The sequence below is a fragment of the Bombus pascuorum genome, chromosome 8, assembly GCF_905332965.1.
Source record: "Bombus pascuorum chromosome 8, iyBomPasc1.1, whole genome shotgun sequence".
Classification (NCBI taxonomy): Eukaryota; Metazoa; Arthropoda; class Insecta; order Hymenoptera; family Apidae; genus Bombus; species Bombus pascuorum.
Genome location: NC_083495.1, coordinates 16,606,458 through 16,626,608, shown reverse-complemented (window position 1 = coordinate 16,626,608; position 20,151 = coordinate 16,606,458). Strand labels below are relative to the sequence as shown.

The 20,151-nt window shown below is 29.3% G+C and overlaps 3 protein-coding genes across 3 annotated transcripts in view; 2 read left to right on the top strand and 1 right to left on the bottom strand.

Annotated features, from left to right (window-relative positions):
* The first annotated feature begins 860 nt into the window (after nt 1–860).
* Nucleotides 861–3,136, top strand: LOC132910098 (bleomycin hydrolase-like). Its single transcript, XM_060965554.1, has 3 exons — nt 861–1,170; nt 1,255–2,082; nt 2,274–3,136. Exons 1-3 carry the CDS (start codon nt 1,024–1,026, stop codon nt 2,487–2,489), a joined length of 1,191 nt encoding a protein of 396 aa, XP_060821537.1. The 5' UTR covers nt 861–1,023; the 3' UTR covers nt 2,490–3,136.
* A 2-nt stretch (nt 3,137–3,138) lies between these two features.
* LOC132910099 (uncharacterized protein F58A4.6-like) lies at nt 3,139–4,601 on the bottom strand. Its single transcript, XM_060965555.1, has 3 exons — nt 3,911–4,601; nt 3,713–3,827; nt 3,139–3,587 (listed from the first exon to the last, which is right to left on the bottom strand). Exons 1-3 carry the CDS (start codon nt 4,285–4,287, stop codon nt 3,321–3,323), a joined length of 759 nt encoding a protein of 252 aa, XP_060821538.1. The 5' UTR covers nt 4,288–4,601; the 3' UTR covers nt 3,139–3,320.
* Nucleotides 4,602–6,083: 1,482 nt separating this feature from the next.
* The window catches only part of LOC132909848 (proline dehydrogenase 1, mitochondrial), a 39,510-nt gene continuing 25,442 nt past the window's right edge, over nt 6,084–20,151 (top strand). The window contains exons 1-2 of the mRNA XM_060964974.1: nt 6,084–6,371; nt 6,465–6,879. Coding sequence (XP_060820957.1) covers nt 6,571–6,879 — 309 coding nt within the window. The 5' untranslated portion in view covers nt 6,084–6,371; nt 6,465–6,570. The remainder of the gene's footprint in view (nt 6,372–6,464; nt 6,880–20,151) is intronic.

Below are 20,151 nucleotides of genomic sequence, written 5' to 3'. Positions count from 1 at the left end.
AGCACGAAGAAAGCCCTACATCAGTAAAATAAACCAAAAGAAAAGAGTGGAATTCGCGAAAGAGTTTGTTACGAAAGATACTGATTTTTGGGAAAAGATCATGTTTTCAGATGAAAGTAAGTTTAATATTTTTAAATCTGACGGCAGAATATTAGTATGGCGAAAACCCAACACAGAGATGGACGAACTGAATCTGCAAGCCACCATGAAACATGGGGGTGGTGGTTTAATGGTGTGGGGATGTATGGCATCATCGGGTGTAGGAGAACTTATATTCATTGATGAGATAATGGATAAATATGTATATTTAAATATACTCAAGCAAAATCTTTTGAAAAGTACTCAAAAATTAAACCTCCCCAGGGATTTCTATTTTCAGCAGGATCGAGATCCTAAACATATGGCGTATATTGTTCGTCAGTGGATAATATATAATACTGCCCACACATTAAACACACCACCTCATTTTTTATAGAATGTCCACATTAAGCACATATAGTATTTTAGTATAAAATAAATCAATAGTAGTTAACTTTCTTAACTTATAAACGATTCTAATTAATTAATGTTTCTTTTAATTTAATTATTTTCATCCTTATATTCTATTGCATATGATACCGTGCATATTATTACAATAATGTTATATTGATGACATTTAGATAAACATTATATTATATTATTAAGATTTAAATTCCATATAGATACATAAAAATTTAATAAATTTCTAAGAAACAATAATGTCCATCTGTAATTCATAAAATAATCATGCATGTATCATATAAAATGTTATAAATATTAAAGTTTTCATATAATATTTTTGAAGAAAAAGATTGAATGTTATTTTATTTTTAAGTAGCAGGTCTTTTGACAACAGAAGTTCTGGATCAACTACGTGCAAAATTCTATGAAGATAATCGCAACACTTTGGCACAAAATGTGTGTACAAGAACCAATCCCTTGGAAGCTTGCATTTCGCGCAAGGTTTTGCAAGAAACGCAGCATGTGTTTAGTCACAAGATTGCAATGGAAGGAAAACCTATAACTAATCAAAAAAATTCTGGAAGATGTTGGATATTTTCCACTTTAAATGTTATGAGGAGTGCCTTTATGAAGCAATATAATTTGGATGAGTTTGAATTCAGTCAAGCTTATTTGTTCTTCTGGGATAAGGTTAATATTATATACAAATAATATCTCATGGTATATATGACTTCTATTTTGTATTTATTAAATAATATATTTTTCACTATATAGATCGAAAGGTGCAATTATTTCTTACATAATATTGTAAAAACTGCTAAACGAAATGAACCTGTAGAAGGTCGGTTAGTGTCATTCTTACTACATGATCCTATTTGTGATGGCGGACAATGGGATATGGTCGTTAATCTTATAAATAGACACGGTCTTGTTCCTAAAATTTGTTTCCCAGAATCATACAATTGCGAATCTAGTTCGCGCATGAATACTCTTTTGAAGAGTAAACTTAGAGAATATTCCAAAGTTTTAAGAGATTTAATATCTAATGGAGCAACAGACGAACAATTAGAAGCTCAGATTCTAGAACAAATGGTTGTAATCTATCGAATAATTGGTATTTGTTTAGGTATACCTTCAAAAACAATCACCTGGGAATATTATGACAAGTCAAAGAATTATAATTGTATTGGACCCATTACACCAATAGAATTTTATGAGAAATATGTGAAACCCTACTACAATGTAGATGATAAAGTATGTTTAGTAACAGATCCTAGGCCATCTAATCCATATGGAAAGCTTTATACCATAGACTGTTTAGGGAATGTTTTGGGAGGAAGACCTACACTCTATAATAATCAACCACCTGAATTATTAATGAAATTATGCGCAGAAAGTATAAAACAAAATGAACCTGTATGGTTTGGATGCGATGTGAACAAACGATTAATAGCTAAACAAGGAATACAGGATTTGAGAGCGTATGATTTTGAATTAATGTTTGGAACTGATATCCAAGTTAATCTTACAAAAGCTGACAGATTACTTTATGGAGATTCTATGATGGTTCATGCAATGACACTTACAGCTGTTTCAATCGATGTAAGTTAGTAGCGATTTTTTAAAAATTAAAGAAAAATGTGTAAAGAATTTTTTTCTCATACTGCAGTCCTCTTTCAAGATTACATATTAAAAATTTCTTAGTATCATTAAAAGCAAGAGAGATATGTACGTGTTTGTATTTATATTATGAATTGTATAATATAAATTGTTATAATTCTTCGCTTTTTCAGAATGATGGTAAAATTAAACAGTTCCGAGTAGAGAATTCTTGGGGAGACGATCAAGGACAAAAAGGATATCTATTACTAACAGCCGACTGGTTTTCCGAATTTGTTTTTGAAGCAGTTATTGATAAAAAATTGGTACCTGCAGATGTTTTAGATGTATTTAAACAAGAACCCATTACCTTACCTGCATGGGATCCTATGGGTACACTTGCTCACTGATAATAATGTAAGCTAAAAACTATTTCAAGATAAAATATTTTAGTTAACAAAAGTGTATATATAACATCAAAAATTAAACATCAAATACAGTTTTGAGCGCATTGGTACAGCAAAGTACAATAAATTAAGACTTTAACACTTTTATAGTTCATTAACAACAATTAAGGAATAATTCTAGAAAGTTGAATTATGATATTTCAATTATTTAACGCCTATTCAGGTTTAAAATAATATATATTGCTATAATTAATAAAATATTAAGATTGTATATTTAACATAGTTCCTAAAATTTAAGATAATCACATGTATAATTTTGTTTCTAATTTATAGTTTGTGTTTACTTAAGAATAATTGCTTTCGTTTCTTTCTTTTTTTTTTTTATTATATTTTAAATGTCACTTAAGTATATAAGTTATATGTAATTTAACTATATGAAGAAACCAAAAGAAGTTAGAAATTAAAAGATGTACTATTATATATGTTCTAAATATGCGTACTTCATAAAGTATTGCTTCATTAAGTTTATTTAAAAAGCTTCGAAAATATAGTATTTGAATTCTCATTTACATATTATACGTCTATTTTAAATGTTTATAAATTGAAAAGAAACTTAATAATTGTATGAAGATTAATAAAAATGTTGCAAAAATTTATATGTTTAGTCATTACTTTTGATTTAACAAATATCTTTTAGTAACATTCATTTAATAATTACAAAAAATACATCTTTGGAAACAATATTTTACACAAATTATTTGTTTCTAAACATAAATATCAAATTTAATTAACCTAATCTTAAACTATATTTAGAAATTTTATATATCACTAATATTAAACAGTTCTATGCGGTTCGTTTCGTATTTTATAACAATATTGAAGTTTTGCCCATACACCTTGACACATATTTTGCAAACGAATGTCATTCCGACTTATAGAAAATTTGTAAATACACCTTATCATTCTTTTTGGTTTTTTTAATTGGCCTTGTTGAATTAAGCTTAAGGCAGTATATAGTTTACAACGAGCAATTAAAAAGGGATCTCTGAGACGAAGTGCTAGTTCAAATTGCTTCATGGAAATTTTTCCAGCCATCTGTGCCTGGATAGAAAAATACATTTAAATATAAATTATTCAAAGTAATAATGGCATAAAAAAATCAAATGTAATATTTACTAGTTTTTAATATATAGTAGATACATATTAATAAAATATATAAAACTTACACATTGTTGAAATTCTTCTCCTAAAGCAGAAAATGCTCCACCCAAAGTAGACAACCAAGACATAGCATGATCAATTTCTCTTCTTTCCATTGTCATTTGCGTCATTCTCTCATTCCTAAAATTAGAAAACTGTATTGTATAGTTTTATAAAGCAATAATGAAAAAAGGTTTTAATTAACTGAACAGTTAGAATCTTGCCATTTGTAATCTAAAAACTGTTTCCTTGGTATTTGTAATTTTATTAAAATCACTTCTAAATTCACTCTGTTTGACAATCTGTACATTAAATATTGTAATAATTTTTTAAGTGCAGCTTTTCGATATGTTTGTGAATTTTCTAATGTTACAATATATGCTGATACAACATAGGCATTAAGTCCTTTCTTGTTTAGGCAAATTCTGTTTACTTGTATCTCGTTACTTTCATTGACTTTGTTTATGTCAATATTTGTCTGACATGTACTTTTAGTTTCTCTTACTTTCTGCTCATATTTAATTACAGAATAAGGGGTAACAATAATGCTGTCGAAAATTGTGCCACCTTTATGTACAATCAATTTTACAGAACTATCCATTTTTCTAATTTCGCAAAATAGACGCTTCTTTAAACATATGAGAATGTTGTTTCGTTGTATGTAGAACCATTACAACATTACAGTATAAATAATACATATTAAGAATTTTTATCACATACACTGCTTTGACCAACTTTTATAAATATTAGTGATAAACTTTATATCTGTAAAATATTAATAACTGTATTCAACATGTAAAAAAATTATACTACTTTATGTAAAAATCCTTTTCAAAGATATCTTATACGAAATATTTTCTACGTAAGGTTTTCAGTTGACAATTTGAGGTTAAAAGTTTAGTTCGTCCCATATATATACGCGTGGTAAAGATGAGAAAGTGGTAGGGATGATAACATTGAAATCATAATAAGTTAACATAATAAGTTATTTATCAAAGTTAATAAGAAAGCGTTCCTTTAATTTTTTTAACTTAATATTTAACTTTTGAACTTACATGTAAACTTTATAACATACATTGTATAATATTTTAGGTAAAATATGAATTACTACTTAAAATTAATCTCATATTAATTTTCAATACGATTAAATAATATTTTTAAGGTACTTTTGAGTAGGAGTAGGAGTAGGAAAAAATAATATTAGTTCTATTTATAACTTTAGTAAAATTTAAACGTTTCCATTGATAAATAATGTGTTCGTTATGATAAACATTAAATGTTGTTTTTTTTAGTTATTTACATATAGATTACACGATCTTTATATGCAATAGATTGTAATGTATGATTGTAGATAAAATTTAGATTACTAAATTTTATTTTGTTTAAAATTTAATTTAAATATACATCGTAGAATATAATGCAAAGAATGGCGATAAAACTAAAATAAAAAGTATCATGTGGTATTTATGACAAAATGATTTAAGAAATTTATTACCTGAAGAGTTTGATTATTACAACTACATATTTTGAACGAAGCATTCTTATTGGTCATTCAATATTATATATAATGTATCAATATAACAACAAAGTAAATGCAATTAATAATATGAAATATAACTGAAACTTAAAATTATTATCAAAATAGTAAACTCTTTTGTATTTTTTATAAATGAAAACATATTTCGATTAGTAATCACGTATGCATATTGTTACATAAATTGCAGTATATATGATCCATAAATTTTCTATAATAGATTTAAATTTGTAAATTTTGACTGAAATAAAAAATATAAAATAATATTAACATTTAACAATTACGTTTTTTTTATTTCATATTATATATTTTTCCAATTTGTACCAAAAATTCTCAAATATATTTATTTAATAATTTATAATTCTAAACAATATTTTTATATACATATTTTAACTATTCTAATGTATAATAATCGATTAAAAACATGTGAATATTATTGAAACATGTATATTTTTAAATTTGTGATTTATGAACGAAAAGGTCATTTACTAAATATCTGTTTGCTTTTAAGTATATTCTGCAAATAATCCATACTTTAAATCAACTAACTATTTACGTAACATGCGACTTTTAAGAGAGATTGATTATTGTGAATATTTTGACATAAATACAAGTGAAAGATCTATACAAGATATTGTTTCATATATCATTGATAATTTAAATAAATGAACATTAAGATATGTGTTAGAATAAATGAAATAAAATAATGTTCGGCAGTTCGGGGTAATGTAAAGCACGTTTTGCGCCACTGTGCGCGTGGTACGACGGCGCAGTTATTGGCATTTCCCAAAATTTCGTCGACCAGTCACACCGAGCAATGCGAACACACCTCTCGTAGGAACCAATCAGAGTCTCAGCATCTATTACTACTGTATAGTAATTGGGGCAACGTACAACAATTGAAATTCGTTGTGCCGGTTAATATTAGCAATAAATTGAAAAAGAACCTTAACAAAAAAATTCGTTTGCTTTTTAAAGTCGGTTTTCAACGGGTGTTTTGCATAGATAAGTTATAATAGACGGTATCGTGGTAAGGTGAGCGCTTGACTCGTACGTCGCTGGATGTCTACGAGTACCCCACCTTGTGATTCGGCCTAAGCTTTGACGAGATACCTCTATTGGTATTGGGGTCTCCGACTCGATCGTGGCAGGTTGGATTTACCCCGTTTGTCACTGAGAAAAATCGCCTTGGTCAATCTACGTTCTCGAATCTTAACGTTCATTGCTACTGTTACTTTTTTCAGTGAGACTCTCATAGGGCGGAGGAGATCGCGCAGTTCACGGTTTTTCTTTCCGCTAAATAGTGCGTCCTGATTGCTGACATTTCTTGCATTAGAGCTACGGCAAGGTATGGCGTTTTTGAGAACGGTGCCGCGTTGCAGTGCCGGTAAAAAGCTGAGGAAGTGTTTGCCACTTCCTGTCGGCCTCCTCGAGAACGTAACGAAGCCATCGGTGCAGTTGGTGCAGGTGCACGATCGCGAATACACCGGCACTACCGCTGACGTGAAGCCGGCTCTTCCGCGACAGATCGATCCTCTGGATTTGAAGTTTAACGATCCCATCGCCGCTTTTAAGAGCAAAACCACGAAAGAATTGCTTCGTGCCTACATCGTTTATCAACTATGTTCCATCGAGTACATCGCCGAGAACAATATGAAGGTAAGTTCAAATCAGACTCGATGACGTTACTTTGTATATTACGTGTTATTATAGATTTGTTATATACCTACAAATTATCCCTATGACGTACGAAATAGCATGACATGTGCTCTCACAGCGTCCTCTCTCTCGCTCTTTTCCCTAGCCTGCCTTTTCTGTTTCAGCCACACTGTAAAGTCATTTGCTCGATTTCCTTTTTTCTCAGATTCATTCATATATATATATATATATATATATATATCTGTAAATTCGAAAAAATATTCTTACGTATCAATCATCTGCAATTCTAAAACTTTAATTCTATAATGTGTATCTAACAATTATTTAATACATGGAGTATAACTAGAATACAATACACGTAATATATACGATACATACGTATGTATAAGTATAATAGATATGCGATATAAGAGTTGCTATTGTATATACATAAAATGTGAAGTATTTTATTGCCATTTTCATATAAAACAGCGATTCGTTCATACATAAAATTCTAATAAAACGGAGAATTTTTTCTCATATCAAAGTCGGTTGTACGACGTTAATTACGTTAGTTGGATCTTTCAGGTAAATAATTGGTGTTCTATATATATACACACATACACATAATATACAATAATATTTGTTCTTTAACAGAATTTTATAAAGTTCCGTTTAATAGAATTTTACTCACAGACTAAGAATAAGGAATTTGTCGTGAAAAAATCATAGAAATAAGATTTATGCACTGTTCTGTAACTCCGAAAGGAAGTCGTTTGTTACGCAATAGCCTTAGAGAATCGCAAAATTAATTAATTGTCGATTTTTCTGTGCGAAGTTTTTTGAATATTGAAGGAAGGTAGAGATTTTTGAAGATTTTATGTATTAAATATGAACCAGCAACCTTTTATCGATAACGTCGGGATTTGTAGCCGATTTATACAACGACGTGGCATGGCGCGTTATTGATTTTAGTAATACTTAATAGTATATTGAATCGACCTAGCAATTTTGTCGCAAACTTATAGTGATGGCCAATTACGTAACTAGGAAGGAAGGAATGACCAGAGGATCGTAAAAATTCAGTACGATTTCATTGGCTAGCTCGGGGTGTTATTATTGTACTATTTAATTTTTACGGAAGTACTGTTTAATTTTTAATGTTACTGTTTAATTAATTTATGTAGTTAAGTGAAATAATTTGTAGTGTTAAATTTGTTAAGCTTCATTCGTATCAATATTTTATTGATATGTATATAATATTTTTGATACTACAGTAATGCTATAGCGTTTAATTAAATTTAATCTAATTTATTATTTAATTTGTTCTGTTTATATAAAGTTTCGAATGAAATATACAAGAATAATTTTTTAATTTATGGTTCCTTTTTATAATTAAAGATTCGGTAGATCAATAATAATTATGGAAAATAATTCTATCATCATAGGAAGTGAAATTAGGTAAAATATACTCTAAGTAGGTATTTTTGGAACAATATTATTATAATTTATATAATTATAATATATAGAATATTTTATTGTTACTTGTAAATATTATCCTTTTAATCAAATCAAGTGTTTTTCTACGTCAATTACTTAAAATTATGATATATAGTAATTTAACAATATGTACAAAATGCATTTATCTGCAATTATTTTACTTAAAGGATTTGTAGATATCTAACTCCTCGTAATTACAATTTTTTTTGTACGTACGCGTATATATATTCTTACCATCATTCTTCTCATTATTTTAAATTATCTAAAACTATATGACAAAGTAAAATTCGCAAATCGGAAGATTTAAAAGTTCCATCCGTTTGAATATATGGAAGAAATTTTAAATAGATTTCCAAAATTCGCGAGTATTCGTTCCAAAGTTTAAAGATAGTTTATGAAGATCGTATATTTGACAAGTGCAACGAACGAACCGTTATAGTGGTTATAAGCTTATATAAAAGGTATTTATTTGCACATATCTTTATTTTTCAACGAAGTGTTTTTTTTATTAGTCTCTATATTAGTCTGTATGTATCTCACTTTCATAGTATCAAATTTTTGTAGTCATATGAAATTTAATATAATTTGGGCTAATTAATTAATACATTAGTACATTGTACATAGATGATATAATAAATACAACGGCCTGCCAATACTTTTTGTAACCACTTACGAGTAGTATTAGAACCTTATGAAGCGTATCTTAGGTATTGGTTTTGATTAAGATTTATAAATATACTTGCATATATTGAATTTGTTCCCATCGTTAACTCGCGAGCACAGAGGTTTCCACCGTCTTGGTTTTATTCCTAACATCATTCATTGTTGCATTCATTAGATATGCGTATGACTGCAGCGAACAAGGAAAATTAACTTGTTCACATTTAATTATGTAATAACGTAGCTTTCGTCGAGTACTTAAATAGAAGGTGTATATACATACGTAGTTGGCGATTCACATCCGATCCTGAATGTATAAACCTTGCTACACCGTATTGATTATTATTGATTTTTAAATTGCGACATGACTCCGTAGTGTCTTCGTTTTAGACTGTTGGCAGACGGTGCCAAGAATTGCATTTTGCTGTGTAATACTTCGTGAACCATTTATTCTCATCGTATTCAGTTCTCAAATATTATAATAATATTATTTATAAATATATAATAATAAATGAAACTATAGATTAAAATTAAATATATTAATAAATAGAATTACGCGATATAATAATAGATATTACACACATTTCAAATAAATATCTTATCTAAAAAATAATACCTATATATTTCAGAGTTAAAAAAGTTTCTATTTCTGTTATTTCGTGGGAATACATAAATAATAAATGACCAATACTAATTTTAATGGTTTCATATATCGAAATAATTTTATCATAAGATTAAGAGATTCAGTGAAAAAATAATATTAGCGTATTTTTTCACAAACGAGAGATACATGTATAGGGAATAATATAGTCTTTTTAAATACGAATATTTTTAAATTTATTAAATATTTTCCTATTGCAGTTCATACTTTACTTATCATTTCTTCAAATTAAAAGTTTATTAGACAATTGTTCTTACATCGTTTCTTTTCTTCAAGCTTGATAGAGAAGTAAAACTCATTTTCGTAAGAAACAACAGAAGTAAAAGAAATTCTAAAATCCTTGGGCTGTTTTTTTTTTAAATTAAAACGTGGATATTTCTTGCCTATAATTTAAAAAAAGTTTCTACGGACATTTAGATGTCTTTATCATTGATTATAATGGAAACGTTCCCTGTATCTCTAAATTAACATAGTTATCGTCGACTAATTACACGGACACTTGAAATTCTTGGTCGATATATGTACTATATATTTATCGGTTAGATAAAAGCTGTATAAGTTCTATAATCACATCCTATCTGTCTCGTAGACATTTTTAATCTTCTGATTTAATTCTGGGAAATCCACAAATATAGACGTAAATTCTTGAAAGTGATTTAAATCCCTTGAAATTCTCGATCGTGATCTGCAATTATTTTCTTTCGTGATCAAACTTTTATCAAATCTTTGAAGATTGAAAGAGTTAAAAAGAAATCAGTTTCATCGTTGAGATTGCGACAACCTGTCCACATTTCTTTATTAGAATTTTTGTTCAGGCTATAGATCTTATCTGTATTTCGATGATTATTCAGTAAGGTACAAGTTTGATAAATTACGTGATTATTCGGTACTGATTGATTCGGTACTCATTATTCATGCCATTCGGCTTATTTGAGACACGAGAAATGATTCATATTTTGAAGAAATTAATTTTTCGTATAATAATGTATAAGATTTACTTCTTTACGATAAATGTTCCGCTTGTCATATATTTTCTTACAGATAGCACTAATGCTGCATTTATGTTTGTATGACATAATAATGTTTTTTTTTCTTTTATATGTAATTGTTATTTTTGTTGTAATATGTATTTGTTTTATACGGATTAATTAATAAAACTGATAAAAACGAAATATTTAAAAAGATTTATTGTATTTGTTGCAATATCATAATATTTAGGACCTATTGATAATTCTTATAAGTTAGAAGTCGTTGGAAATAGAAGCTAGTAATTTCTAAAAATGCTCTTAATGTTTCAATATAACACGCTCCGAAGAAAACTGAATAGAAAGGATTATTATTCGCATACAGGGAAGGTGTAGTTTCATGGCATTAAATCACACGTGTCTTTGATATCATCGAAAATTAAAGGCGCGGGATCAAGTGGAGTTTAGTATGGTACTGTAATCTAGAAACACTGCGTCTTCTGATTCCTATCTTTGTTTCAGATTTCATTGAACGTTGTTCAAGAAATTTTATCAAAATGGCGACGCTTAATCACTCTTAGTAGACGTTGGAAGTAAATATAATATTTTGAAAGGATATTTTTACTTTGAAATTAATTGATTCTTTTATATGTATATACATATTTTAATTGATTTAATAATTAAATTACCTATTATAACACTGTTCGAAATTTAAAGCGTAAAAACATTTTAAATAATGCCAGAATTAATTTTTATGAATTTTTATCCGAAACAAATAAAATGTTTCTTATTAGTATCGTATGGGTATGATAAAAATATTTGATTAAAAAATTAATTAGATTTTGAATTTAAATAAGAATAAAATAAGAATGCAACTAATTTAAAGAATAAAAGAAGAAGAAGCAGATGTTACGTTCAGATCACTCAAGGAACCAGGTGTTGAGGTATTCATCTGTGAAGCTCATAGCACGATCGTAGAGAGGGCTACTTTTCAGTTGAAATCTTAAAGCTTATTAGGGAGCATTTACAATTTTAGTTTATTTTGCATTCACTAGCCAACGACGCGTTATGAAGTCGGTACCTCTAAAAGGTACTTTGTAAACCACATTGTAACGATACAAGTTGCCATGGTTTCAAACTTGGAGAAGTATCACAACCTTTCCGGAAAACCGAACACTTCACATTAATTCTGCTACCACTGCACCCTTACCAGGAGGAGGTGCGTTAAGGACGCTCGGAAGGATGATTGTGATACTCAGGTCGCCGTTGATCAGAAAACTAATTTTTGACAACAAGCGATCAACGCGTGTCCTGTACAAACGAGGCAGCTCGGACTGTCCGAGTGGAACAGACATACATATCGTAACATTCAATAGACATATTCTAGTATTTTATCAGCATAGATATTTTTTTTCTAACATTCTATCAGCACAAACATCGTATACAAACAACGGAAATGCATACATATACCGTACTCGTTTACATTTTTCATTACTTTTTCATTCAAATACAACAAGTACCCCGCTACTATTCAATCTAAAAGGTGTACAAGTTCGGTTCTTATCCAAAACACTTACGCGAATACATTGTGACTGATGACTCTAATAGTTATTCAGCGCATTACGTTCGCTATTAAGCCAGTAAATTAGAAACAGAATATACTAATTTCTATCGTGTTTAATTTAATTTAATTTTAATTCTGTAAGCTAAACTAATAAAGTTTCTTTTTTAACGCTGTTGGACCGAAAAATAAAATACAATAATAGTACTAATTTATATTGTCACAAAAAAATTTAAATCATTAAGTAAAAATTGAATTTTACATTTTACATGATAAAATAATTAAATTATTAATCGTGTATCTTATGCACCTCGATATGGAGATATAAATAAACGAAAGCTGGAGACAGCTGAATTGCGCGTGAATCCGTTGAAACGAAATGTTAAATATATAGTTCGGATTGCAAAGGGTTAGAAAGAATCATCGTCGGTACCATTAATAGTTTGGCAGATATAGCGATTTGTTTGATCAATTAATCTGAAAATTACTCGACATTTGTCGCTTTTATTAACGCTATCCTCTTCGTTCGTTTTATTAACATCCAGGATTTTTTCATAAAATTTTACAGACATTCTTTTCTAACTTAAAACAGTAAATAAGTTAAAAACTTTAACTTATTAATTTTAACTAATAATTTCGATAATAACTATAAATGTATAGTAGCAACTTGTATTATACACTTGTAAAATTAAATCAACTACAATGGAGTCGTAATACGCACTTATACAACTATAATATAATTATCATACGATACAATTATTAATTAATTAATATCGTACAAGCTATTATAAAAAATAGTGAAAAATATTCATAATACAACTAATTTTCTCGTAAGATACCACCAATTTTTCAATATACAAAGTTACATAACAAATTCATTTATTGTCATAACAATTCGTTCATCTTCCACATTGCGCTGTAAGTTTACGTCGCCATATTAGACGCATTTTAGCGGTGAAATGCTGAGTCAAAGCGAAGTGTGTCTCGCCTCGAGGGTGAGGCACTCGTCTGTCGTAGACTCGCTTCAGACGGTTGCCAGACGATAGAGCACTGTTTCGAAATCTTTCCATAAACATCGCGTCTACGGTCGCGTTGCACATACTACATACTGATCGGGTCGCGTGTTAGCCGCACGCTTGTATCGCTATGCGGCTGACATAAATGCGACGGATGCATAGAGGCGCGTGCGCATGCGCGTTCCCTGTGTCGCCCGAATAATCTTTCTTTTATTGGACGTAATGCGAATTTTATTCTACAGTGGTTCACAAAAGTATTTGAACGCATCGTAGAAAACTTTGGTGTATACGAGGTGTCTCACGCAACTGGGGGCAAGTTGTAGCTCTGAAACGGTAGAAGATATTCGGCAAAGCTAAACGATAGTTTCGAACGATGTATGATCCAATATGGGTGCCCATGCCGGAAGCAGTGAGGAATTTTGAATGTTTAAAAATTACCTCAATTTTTAAAAACAAAACTACCAATTTTTTTTTATACATCGATCGATAGATCTTTTATATTTTCTATACAAAATTATTAGGGCACTTATAGTGAAAATCGATTAATTCGAAAGATATTTGTGCTTGTCCTATTGTAAAATTATATACTGTGAAAGGAAAGTATCGTATAAGGAAAGACAACGTAGTACTTTCATGTCTATTCCTCGTGTTTTATGCGCTCAATTTGGTGAAATTAAAATTGAAATATCTTTTAAAATAAGCATTTTCAACCGATAAATAAACTTTGTCGATGTAATCACGATAGTCGGGACCTATCGTAGTAATTACAGTATTAATAAAATTTCGAAATGTTTCGTATCACACACGTAATATATTCATAAAAGATTTATACAAGTGTTCGAACACTTTCGCAAGGTATATTCGCGAGTGCAACTGTTTGAGTATTTATGTTGCTTTTTGGAATAATCATCTTATGAAATGATGATTTTGGTTTTGTAGTTGGTATTTTATGTATTAAAAAGGTATTGTATTTGTATTTCATGTATTGTAGGTGGATCAAGTTATCAAGTTATTATCTGATCAAGTTCATCTTGTACACTTGATTCGATTTTATTTTTAGAATACTTAATCTCTATTAATTCATATAGTTAATAAAATTCAATAGACATATAAAATTCTGGAGCATTAAATACAAATTTTATAGGAAATTGCATACAAATTTTATAACCATAAATGAAATATTAATTTTATAGGAAATTGTATAAAAATTGTATAATATCATATAATTATAACATAATTCCATGTTATAACATTTTATTATATATTTTTTATTATATATCTATATATATTTTTCATAAAAGATATAACTCAGAAAAAATGAAGCTGGCACCCCGCTAGGGGTAGCCACCCACATGCTATATTTATTTTTATTTTATTTTTTTTTTCTCACCAATAAGATATAACACTTTACCAAATGTCCTTCAGGAAAAATTGTAAAAAACCAAAATAAAAATAAAAAAAAAAATTAGAAATTTCCTCAGAAAGTACATTTTTTTCTTATTTATTGCGTATCGTTAAATATATGAATATTTAAATCGTATTTATATGCATTTTATCTACTACTAATTCGTATTTTTATGCTAATTTGGTACAGTTACCTTAGCGCTGTTAATTAATAAGCAATTAGTTTGTTATTAGTTAGTTAACAAATTAGCACTTAGAGCGAGAAAATATTATTTTAGCAATTTGAAATGAAATAAGAGGAGCTACTAGTACATTTATAAAGTGTAATCTTCTTGTTACTTCTTCGTATTTAGATGACTTTATTTTATTTCCAGGATGCTTGATTTGTTAATAATTTCATAATTTCATGTTTAAGAACCTTACTTACGACACCCTATAGATACAGATACACCCGAATGCAAGTGAATGAAAGAGAGAAAGGGGACCAATGTTCCTCATTCGATTCGACTGTAATGACACAGTGATAAGTAGTCTCAAGGCCGACTAGTTCGTCCGAAGTTTACAACGCATTTACAACGGGATACCTTTGTGCAAAAAGAATCGCGAATTACGATTCTCATGCAAAGAAGTCATTACCAGTAGAGTGCACCTCATTAGTAATCTAGAGAAATCAATCGGACACGTGGATGGAATTATCCGATCGACATTTCCTTCTTCCTTAAATTTTCCAATAACTCTTCCATGTATACCGAGCTACCTTAAGAAGTATCACAACACGCGTTTTAGATCATTTTGGCAATCTTTCTTTACAAAGAGTCTACATATATCTATGATTTCTTTTGTTCGTGTTGCAGCAAAATTCACACATTTTTTAAATCCTTAATTGATATCACAGAGAAAAGAGTTAAATTAGATTTAAATTAGAAGGTTTAAAGGTCTTTATGAATCTAAAAAATTTGGAAATTTGAAAACTTGGTCGCTTGAATCGTGGATATTGATTTGCTAATGTAAAAGAATTTATAGTTTCATAATTTATAATTATGAAAAGAGAAGAACTTATATAAACTTAAGCTATATTTGAGATTATTTTCCTGCTTATGTATATCTTTAATATTACTTAGGTAATAGTGGCACGATACTTATCACGACAGAGCGTGATATTTACATACTGTATCATTTTAGAGACTGTCTTTCTTTCTTTATATTGGATGAACGTATTACATAAGACTGACTCCTATTGATTTAGGTTAGAATGGTTCTACAACGTGTCTCCACTTATACGTATCAAATCGCGATCACTTATCATTTTCATTAATAAGATTTACTATGTACTAACATGTGTACAAGTGTATAGATTGTTGCATAATCATAGGATAGAAGCTAGATTTTTTGGCGACGAACGGAAATCTTATACATCATATGAATTTTATTATATTATTATAATAACTATGTTATAAGGACAGTAGTATTCACAGTAGCATGATAAACATAAACAAACTTTTTTTTAAAATTATAAACATTTTTTAGAGCTCCTGTAAAACACGTATGTCTATTGCTTTAATATTTGTTTTTATCTTAATAAAATGACACGTGTGTTACTTTACTTTTTACTTAAATTAAATGATGTTTGTTACCAAAAAGAGATCAAGCAAGAAGTTGATGTTACCTGAATAAAAAAATATCGCTTGTTTATCGTTATTCGTTAATGTTATATCATTGCGATAAGCGATTGTCATTATTATTATTATTATTATATTATGTATACTGTTATATTATATATATAATCTTAATAGCATATTTCAGTACAATTCTTATTATTGAGAGATAATACATATCGTTGTCGAATTACTAAGAATAGTGATTAGCTACTGTTGATTACATTAGTAATATATACCTGTATTCGTAAGAGCTTACGCTTTGAAGCAAAAATTGAGCATACTTACAAACAAAACCTTGGAAACTACTTATTACGAAGAGATTATTAGGCATATTGACTAAAGATAAACAGCGTGTCGACTAAACTAACAATTCTAGATGTCCTACAATAGAACGGTTGCAAAGTTTATAGACTGTTTAAATATTATTTTCTTAAGAAAGAGTACTCGAGGCAGGTAGTATGCTGATATTTTATCGACAATTTTGTTGGACGTACGATATAATGATCTATCGTAAATTAAATCGTTACTAAAGGCAAGCACACGTAATACTATTTGCAATAACATTGACTCCTTCGAAGCGATTGTAAAAATTGTACAAATTGTGGATATTTCTCTAGTAACGGATTCTCCATAAGAATAAAGAGAAAGAAACAAGAATAACGACAAATCACGTCACTGGTGTGATTTCGATTTCTGTTTGTAACCGAATCGACGCAACACTCCTTTAAATTAAACCTTGAAGATGTTCAAGAACGAAGCTTTGAATGGCGATAAATGATTTTGAACGACCTTGGAACATCAACTTGAATCATCAAATATATTATATATGTTCTGTATACGAAAACAAAGCTCATCTGGAAATCTCGGAACCACGTCAATCTAGAGACGATTCATGACCATCATAAAATCCGCCCTCCTGAAATAGTTTGATTTGAACATCTTTTGAAACGAATTATAGCTTCAAACGTGGCATACAATCTGTATACAGATTTCAATTTTTACTTTCTACAGTTTTTATATATTTATATGTTACAAATAATATTGTCAACGGTATTACTATTATTAGAAAATTTTTTATAGATGATAATTCAAGTTGAACAATTAAAAATAGTATGCCCAAAATTAAATTTCCGTAATTTTCGAGCTTTATAAAAACGGTAAAAAATTGGGTTATTATTTTACAGATAAAAAATCACGTTGAAGAAGATATACAAAGAAATGTTCCATAGATCGTTTTTCATAATGTTTGTTGTGTAGTGATATGAATCGTTCAAATATGTTTTCAAGGAAAAAGTACAATTGCGAAATACGTATTTGCGATATAAATGTATGTATACATATATGTACGTATATACATATCAATTATTCGAAAAACAAGAATTATTTGTTTTATACGTGTGACTCATCCTACAGAAATCTTTGTGAATAATTTGCATACGTATGCTTATATATCTTATAATTTTTTTAAAGTGCTTAAATGCTTGTTGCCTTGCACAAAATAAATTAACACAATATTTAATTTGCTGTATCACGAGTGTCTTTAAATACGAATATGAAATGAAACGATCGATGAATGAATATGAAAGTACGAAATCAAATCGAGTCGATTGCTTATTTATCAATCTGTGCAGGGAAATCTCTCTTATTATAGCTCCTATAAAACGGACAATGCATCAAATGTATCACGATAGAAAACTGTCGTGATTAACGACGAACATTAAACTTGATATCTATCATGGAATGTTTAGTCAACAATAGCTTAGGAAGCCAGAAAGAGATTAAGTAGAATATTCTATTTTTCATCGTTATTTATCATGATATAAAAGAAAAAATAGTAATCAAAGAAAGATACAAATAAAAATATTTAGAAATTTATGGCAGTTACGTTAAAAGGTTTTATTTATTATTTTTATTTAAAAGTTACATTACAGTAAAAATCGTTCTATATAAAATTCATAATAAAATACATAATAAATCCACTTTCTATAAAGTCTGCTAATAATACTTTATTAATTAACGCTATATTACTTGCCATTCGTTTCAATGTTACTTTACAAAATGACGGTACACCCTATCACGAGAGAAAATTTCAAAGAGAACCTACCATTGAAACATTTGGAGCAAACCATTTAAACTTAATAATGTTCATAGCAGACTGTGGAGTATGCGACTATATTTGTCAATTGCGAATATGCGTGATAGCGTTACAATGTATCAAAGTACTTACGTTATGCGATTAACTCCATCCTTCAACGAAAACGCGAGCACACGATAACCAAGTTATATCAAACACATTCTACATAGTACGTTTGCACTTTAACAGTAAACATTATCGGTGATCAATTACCCGTGAAAAACAGTTCTCTGTATTTGACATTGAGTGTCAACTTCTTTGAAAAAATATAATAGACATCGTTGCTAATAAATATTATTTTAGCGAATCAATTCAAGAACTATCAACAACAACAAATCAATTCATAGAACTACTCTTGGCTTGGGTATACTTTCTTGCTTAAAAAATAAAAAATTGTCTTCTTATACATGGTATTCTAGGGATGATCCATATACTAGTTATGGTAGCAGTTCTGAATCCTGTATTAGGAAGGATGAGCGTATTAAACCACAAACTAGGGTCACTTCCGCTTCGATAAAGGCCTGATGAGGGAGTGTTCTCTTTGAAAAGTGAAACTGTAACTGTTCGGAGCGATTACCTGGCCTTTGTAACTTTGGGTGTTAGAAAGCGAAAGCGAAGACAGTCGAAGATGCCATAAATCAATCCCTCTTTCACACTGTATTGTGGATTAGCGGGATGTAGCGGTTTTATGACTGTAACTTCTAAAATACTGCGCCATTCTTTAGTTTTTTATTTATTTAACGACTTAACGAGAATATTATCGATGGTTGATTATCTGTGAAACGGTCTTTCGCACTTTGTATCGATACCACTCTATTATAGTTATATGATATAATCATGTACCTATAATTTCGGATTTGGAAAATATGGGAAATTTAAAAAGAAGAAGAAGTAGAATTAGTTGACTCGTAACATTAAATAAAGTAAAGTAACATTAAATAAAGACTTGTGTTCGAGCGTTTCAATGACATCTGAAATCAAGGTTCGTTCGTTTGGTCGCATCGAAAACAATTATCTATGAGAGCTACACCCGAGATTCTTATTTTAATCCGTATCATGAAATGGAAGCTGCTATCTAAGCTCTGGATTCATGGAACGGTTTGAATTACCGTAAATTGATGGGGTCATTCCGAGAATGCATGTCGCGGATGTGAATGAAACGATGTGATATGCATGTTTTTTCTCTTGTAATTAATACGAAGTTTGTCGCTATATCTTTCTGGATAAAATGGAGAATTTGTTCAGTAAATGGTGTATAGTATTTTTTACTTTTCGATATGTGTTTCGATCTTTAATGGATAGATGATAAATAAAGAAATAAAAATTTGTTAAACTGTTAGGATGGCGATCCCTTTGATCTTTGTACTTTCGTTGCTTGATAAATTCACTCGATCAGACATTACCGTATTATGCCTTTTGGTAACATGTCGAAATCTCTGTTCGATATCCCATTCGTAGATCGGAAATTTCACGTCTGATATCATTCTCTGTTCGTTAAATCTTTTGATTGCCATTCGATCGGAATATTTTCGCCGACAACTTCTTCTGTTCAATATCCCGTTCGTTATAGCTCTTGATTGCAATGTTCCAATACGAGTATTAGAACACTTACAAAATGTAAGGTTTTTAGATTTTAGAATGTAGGATTTTAGAAACGATTAAAAAATTATTGAGATATATAAGAATTGTTATTTTAAATTTATGTATATTATTCATATACATGCGCAATGTTAT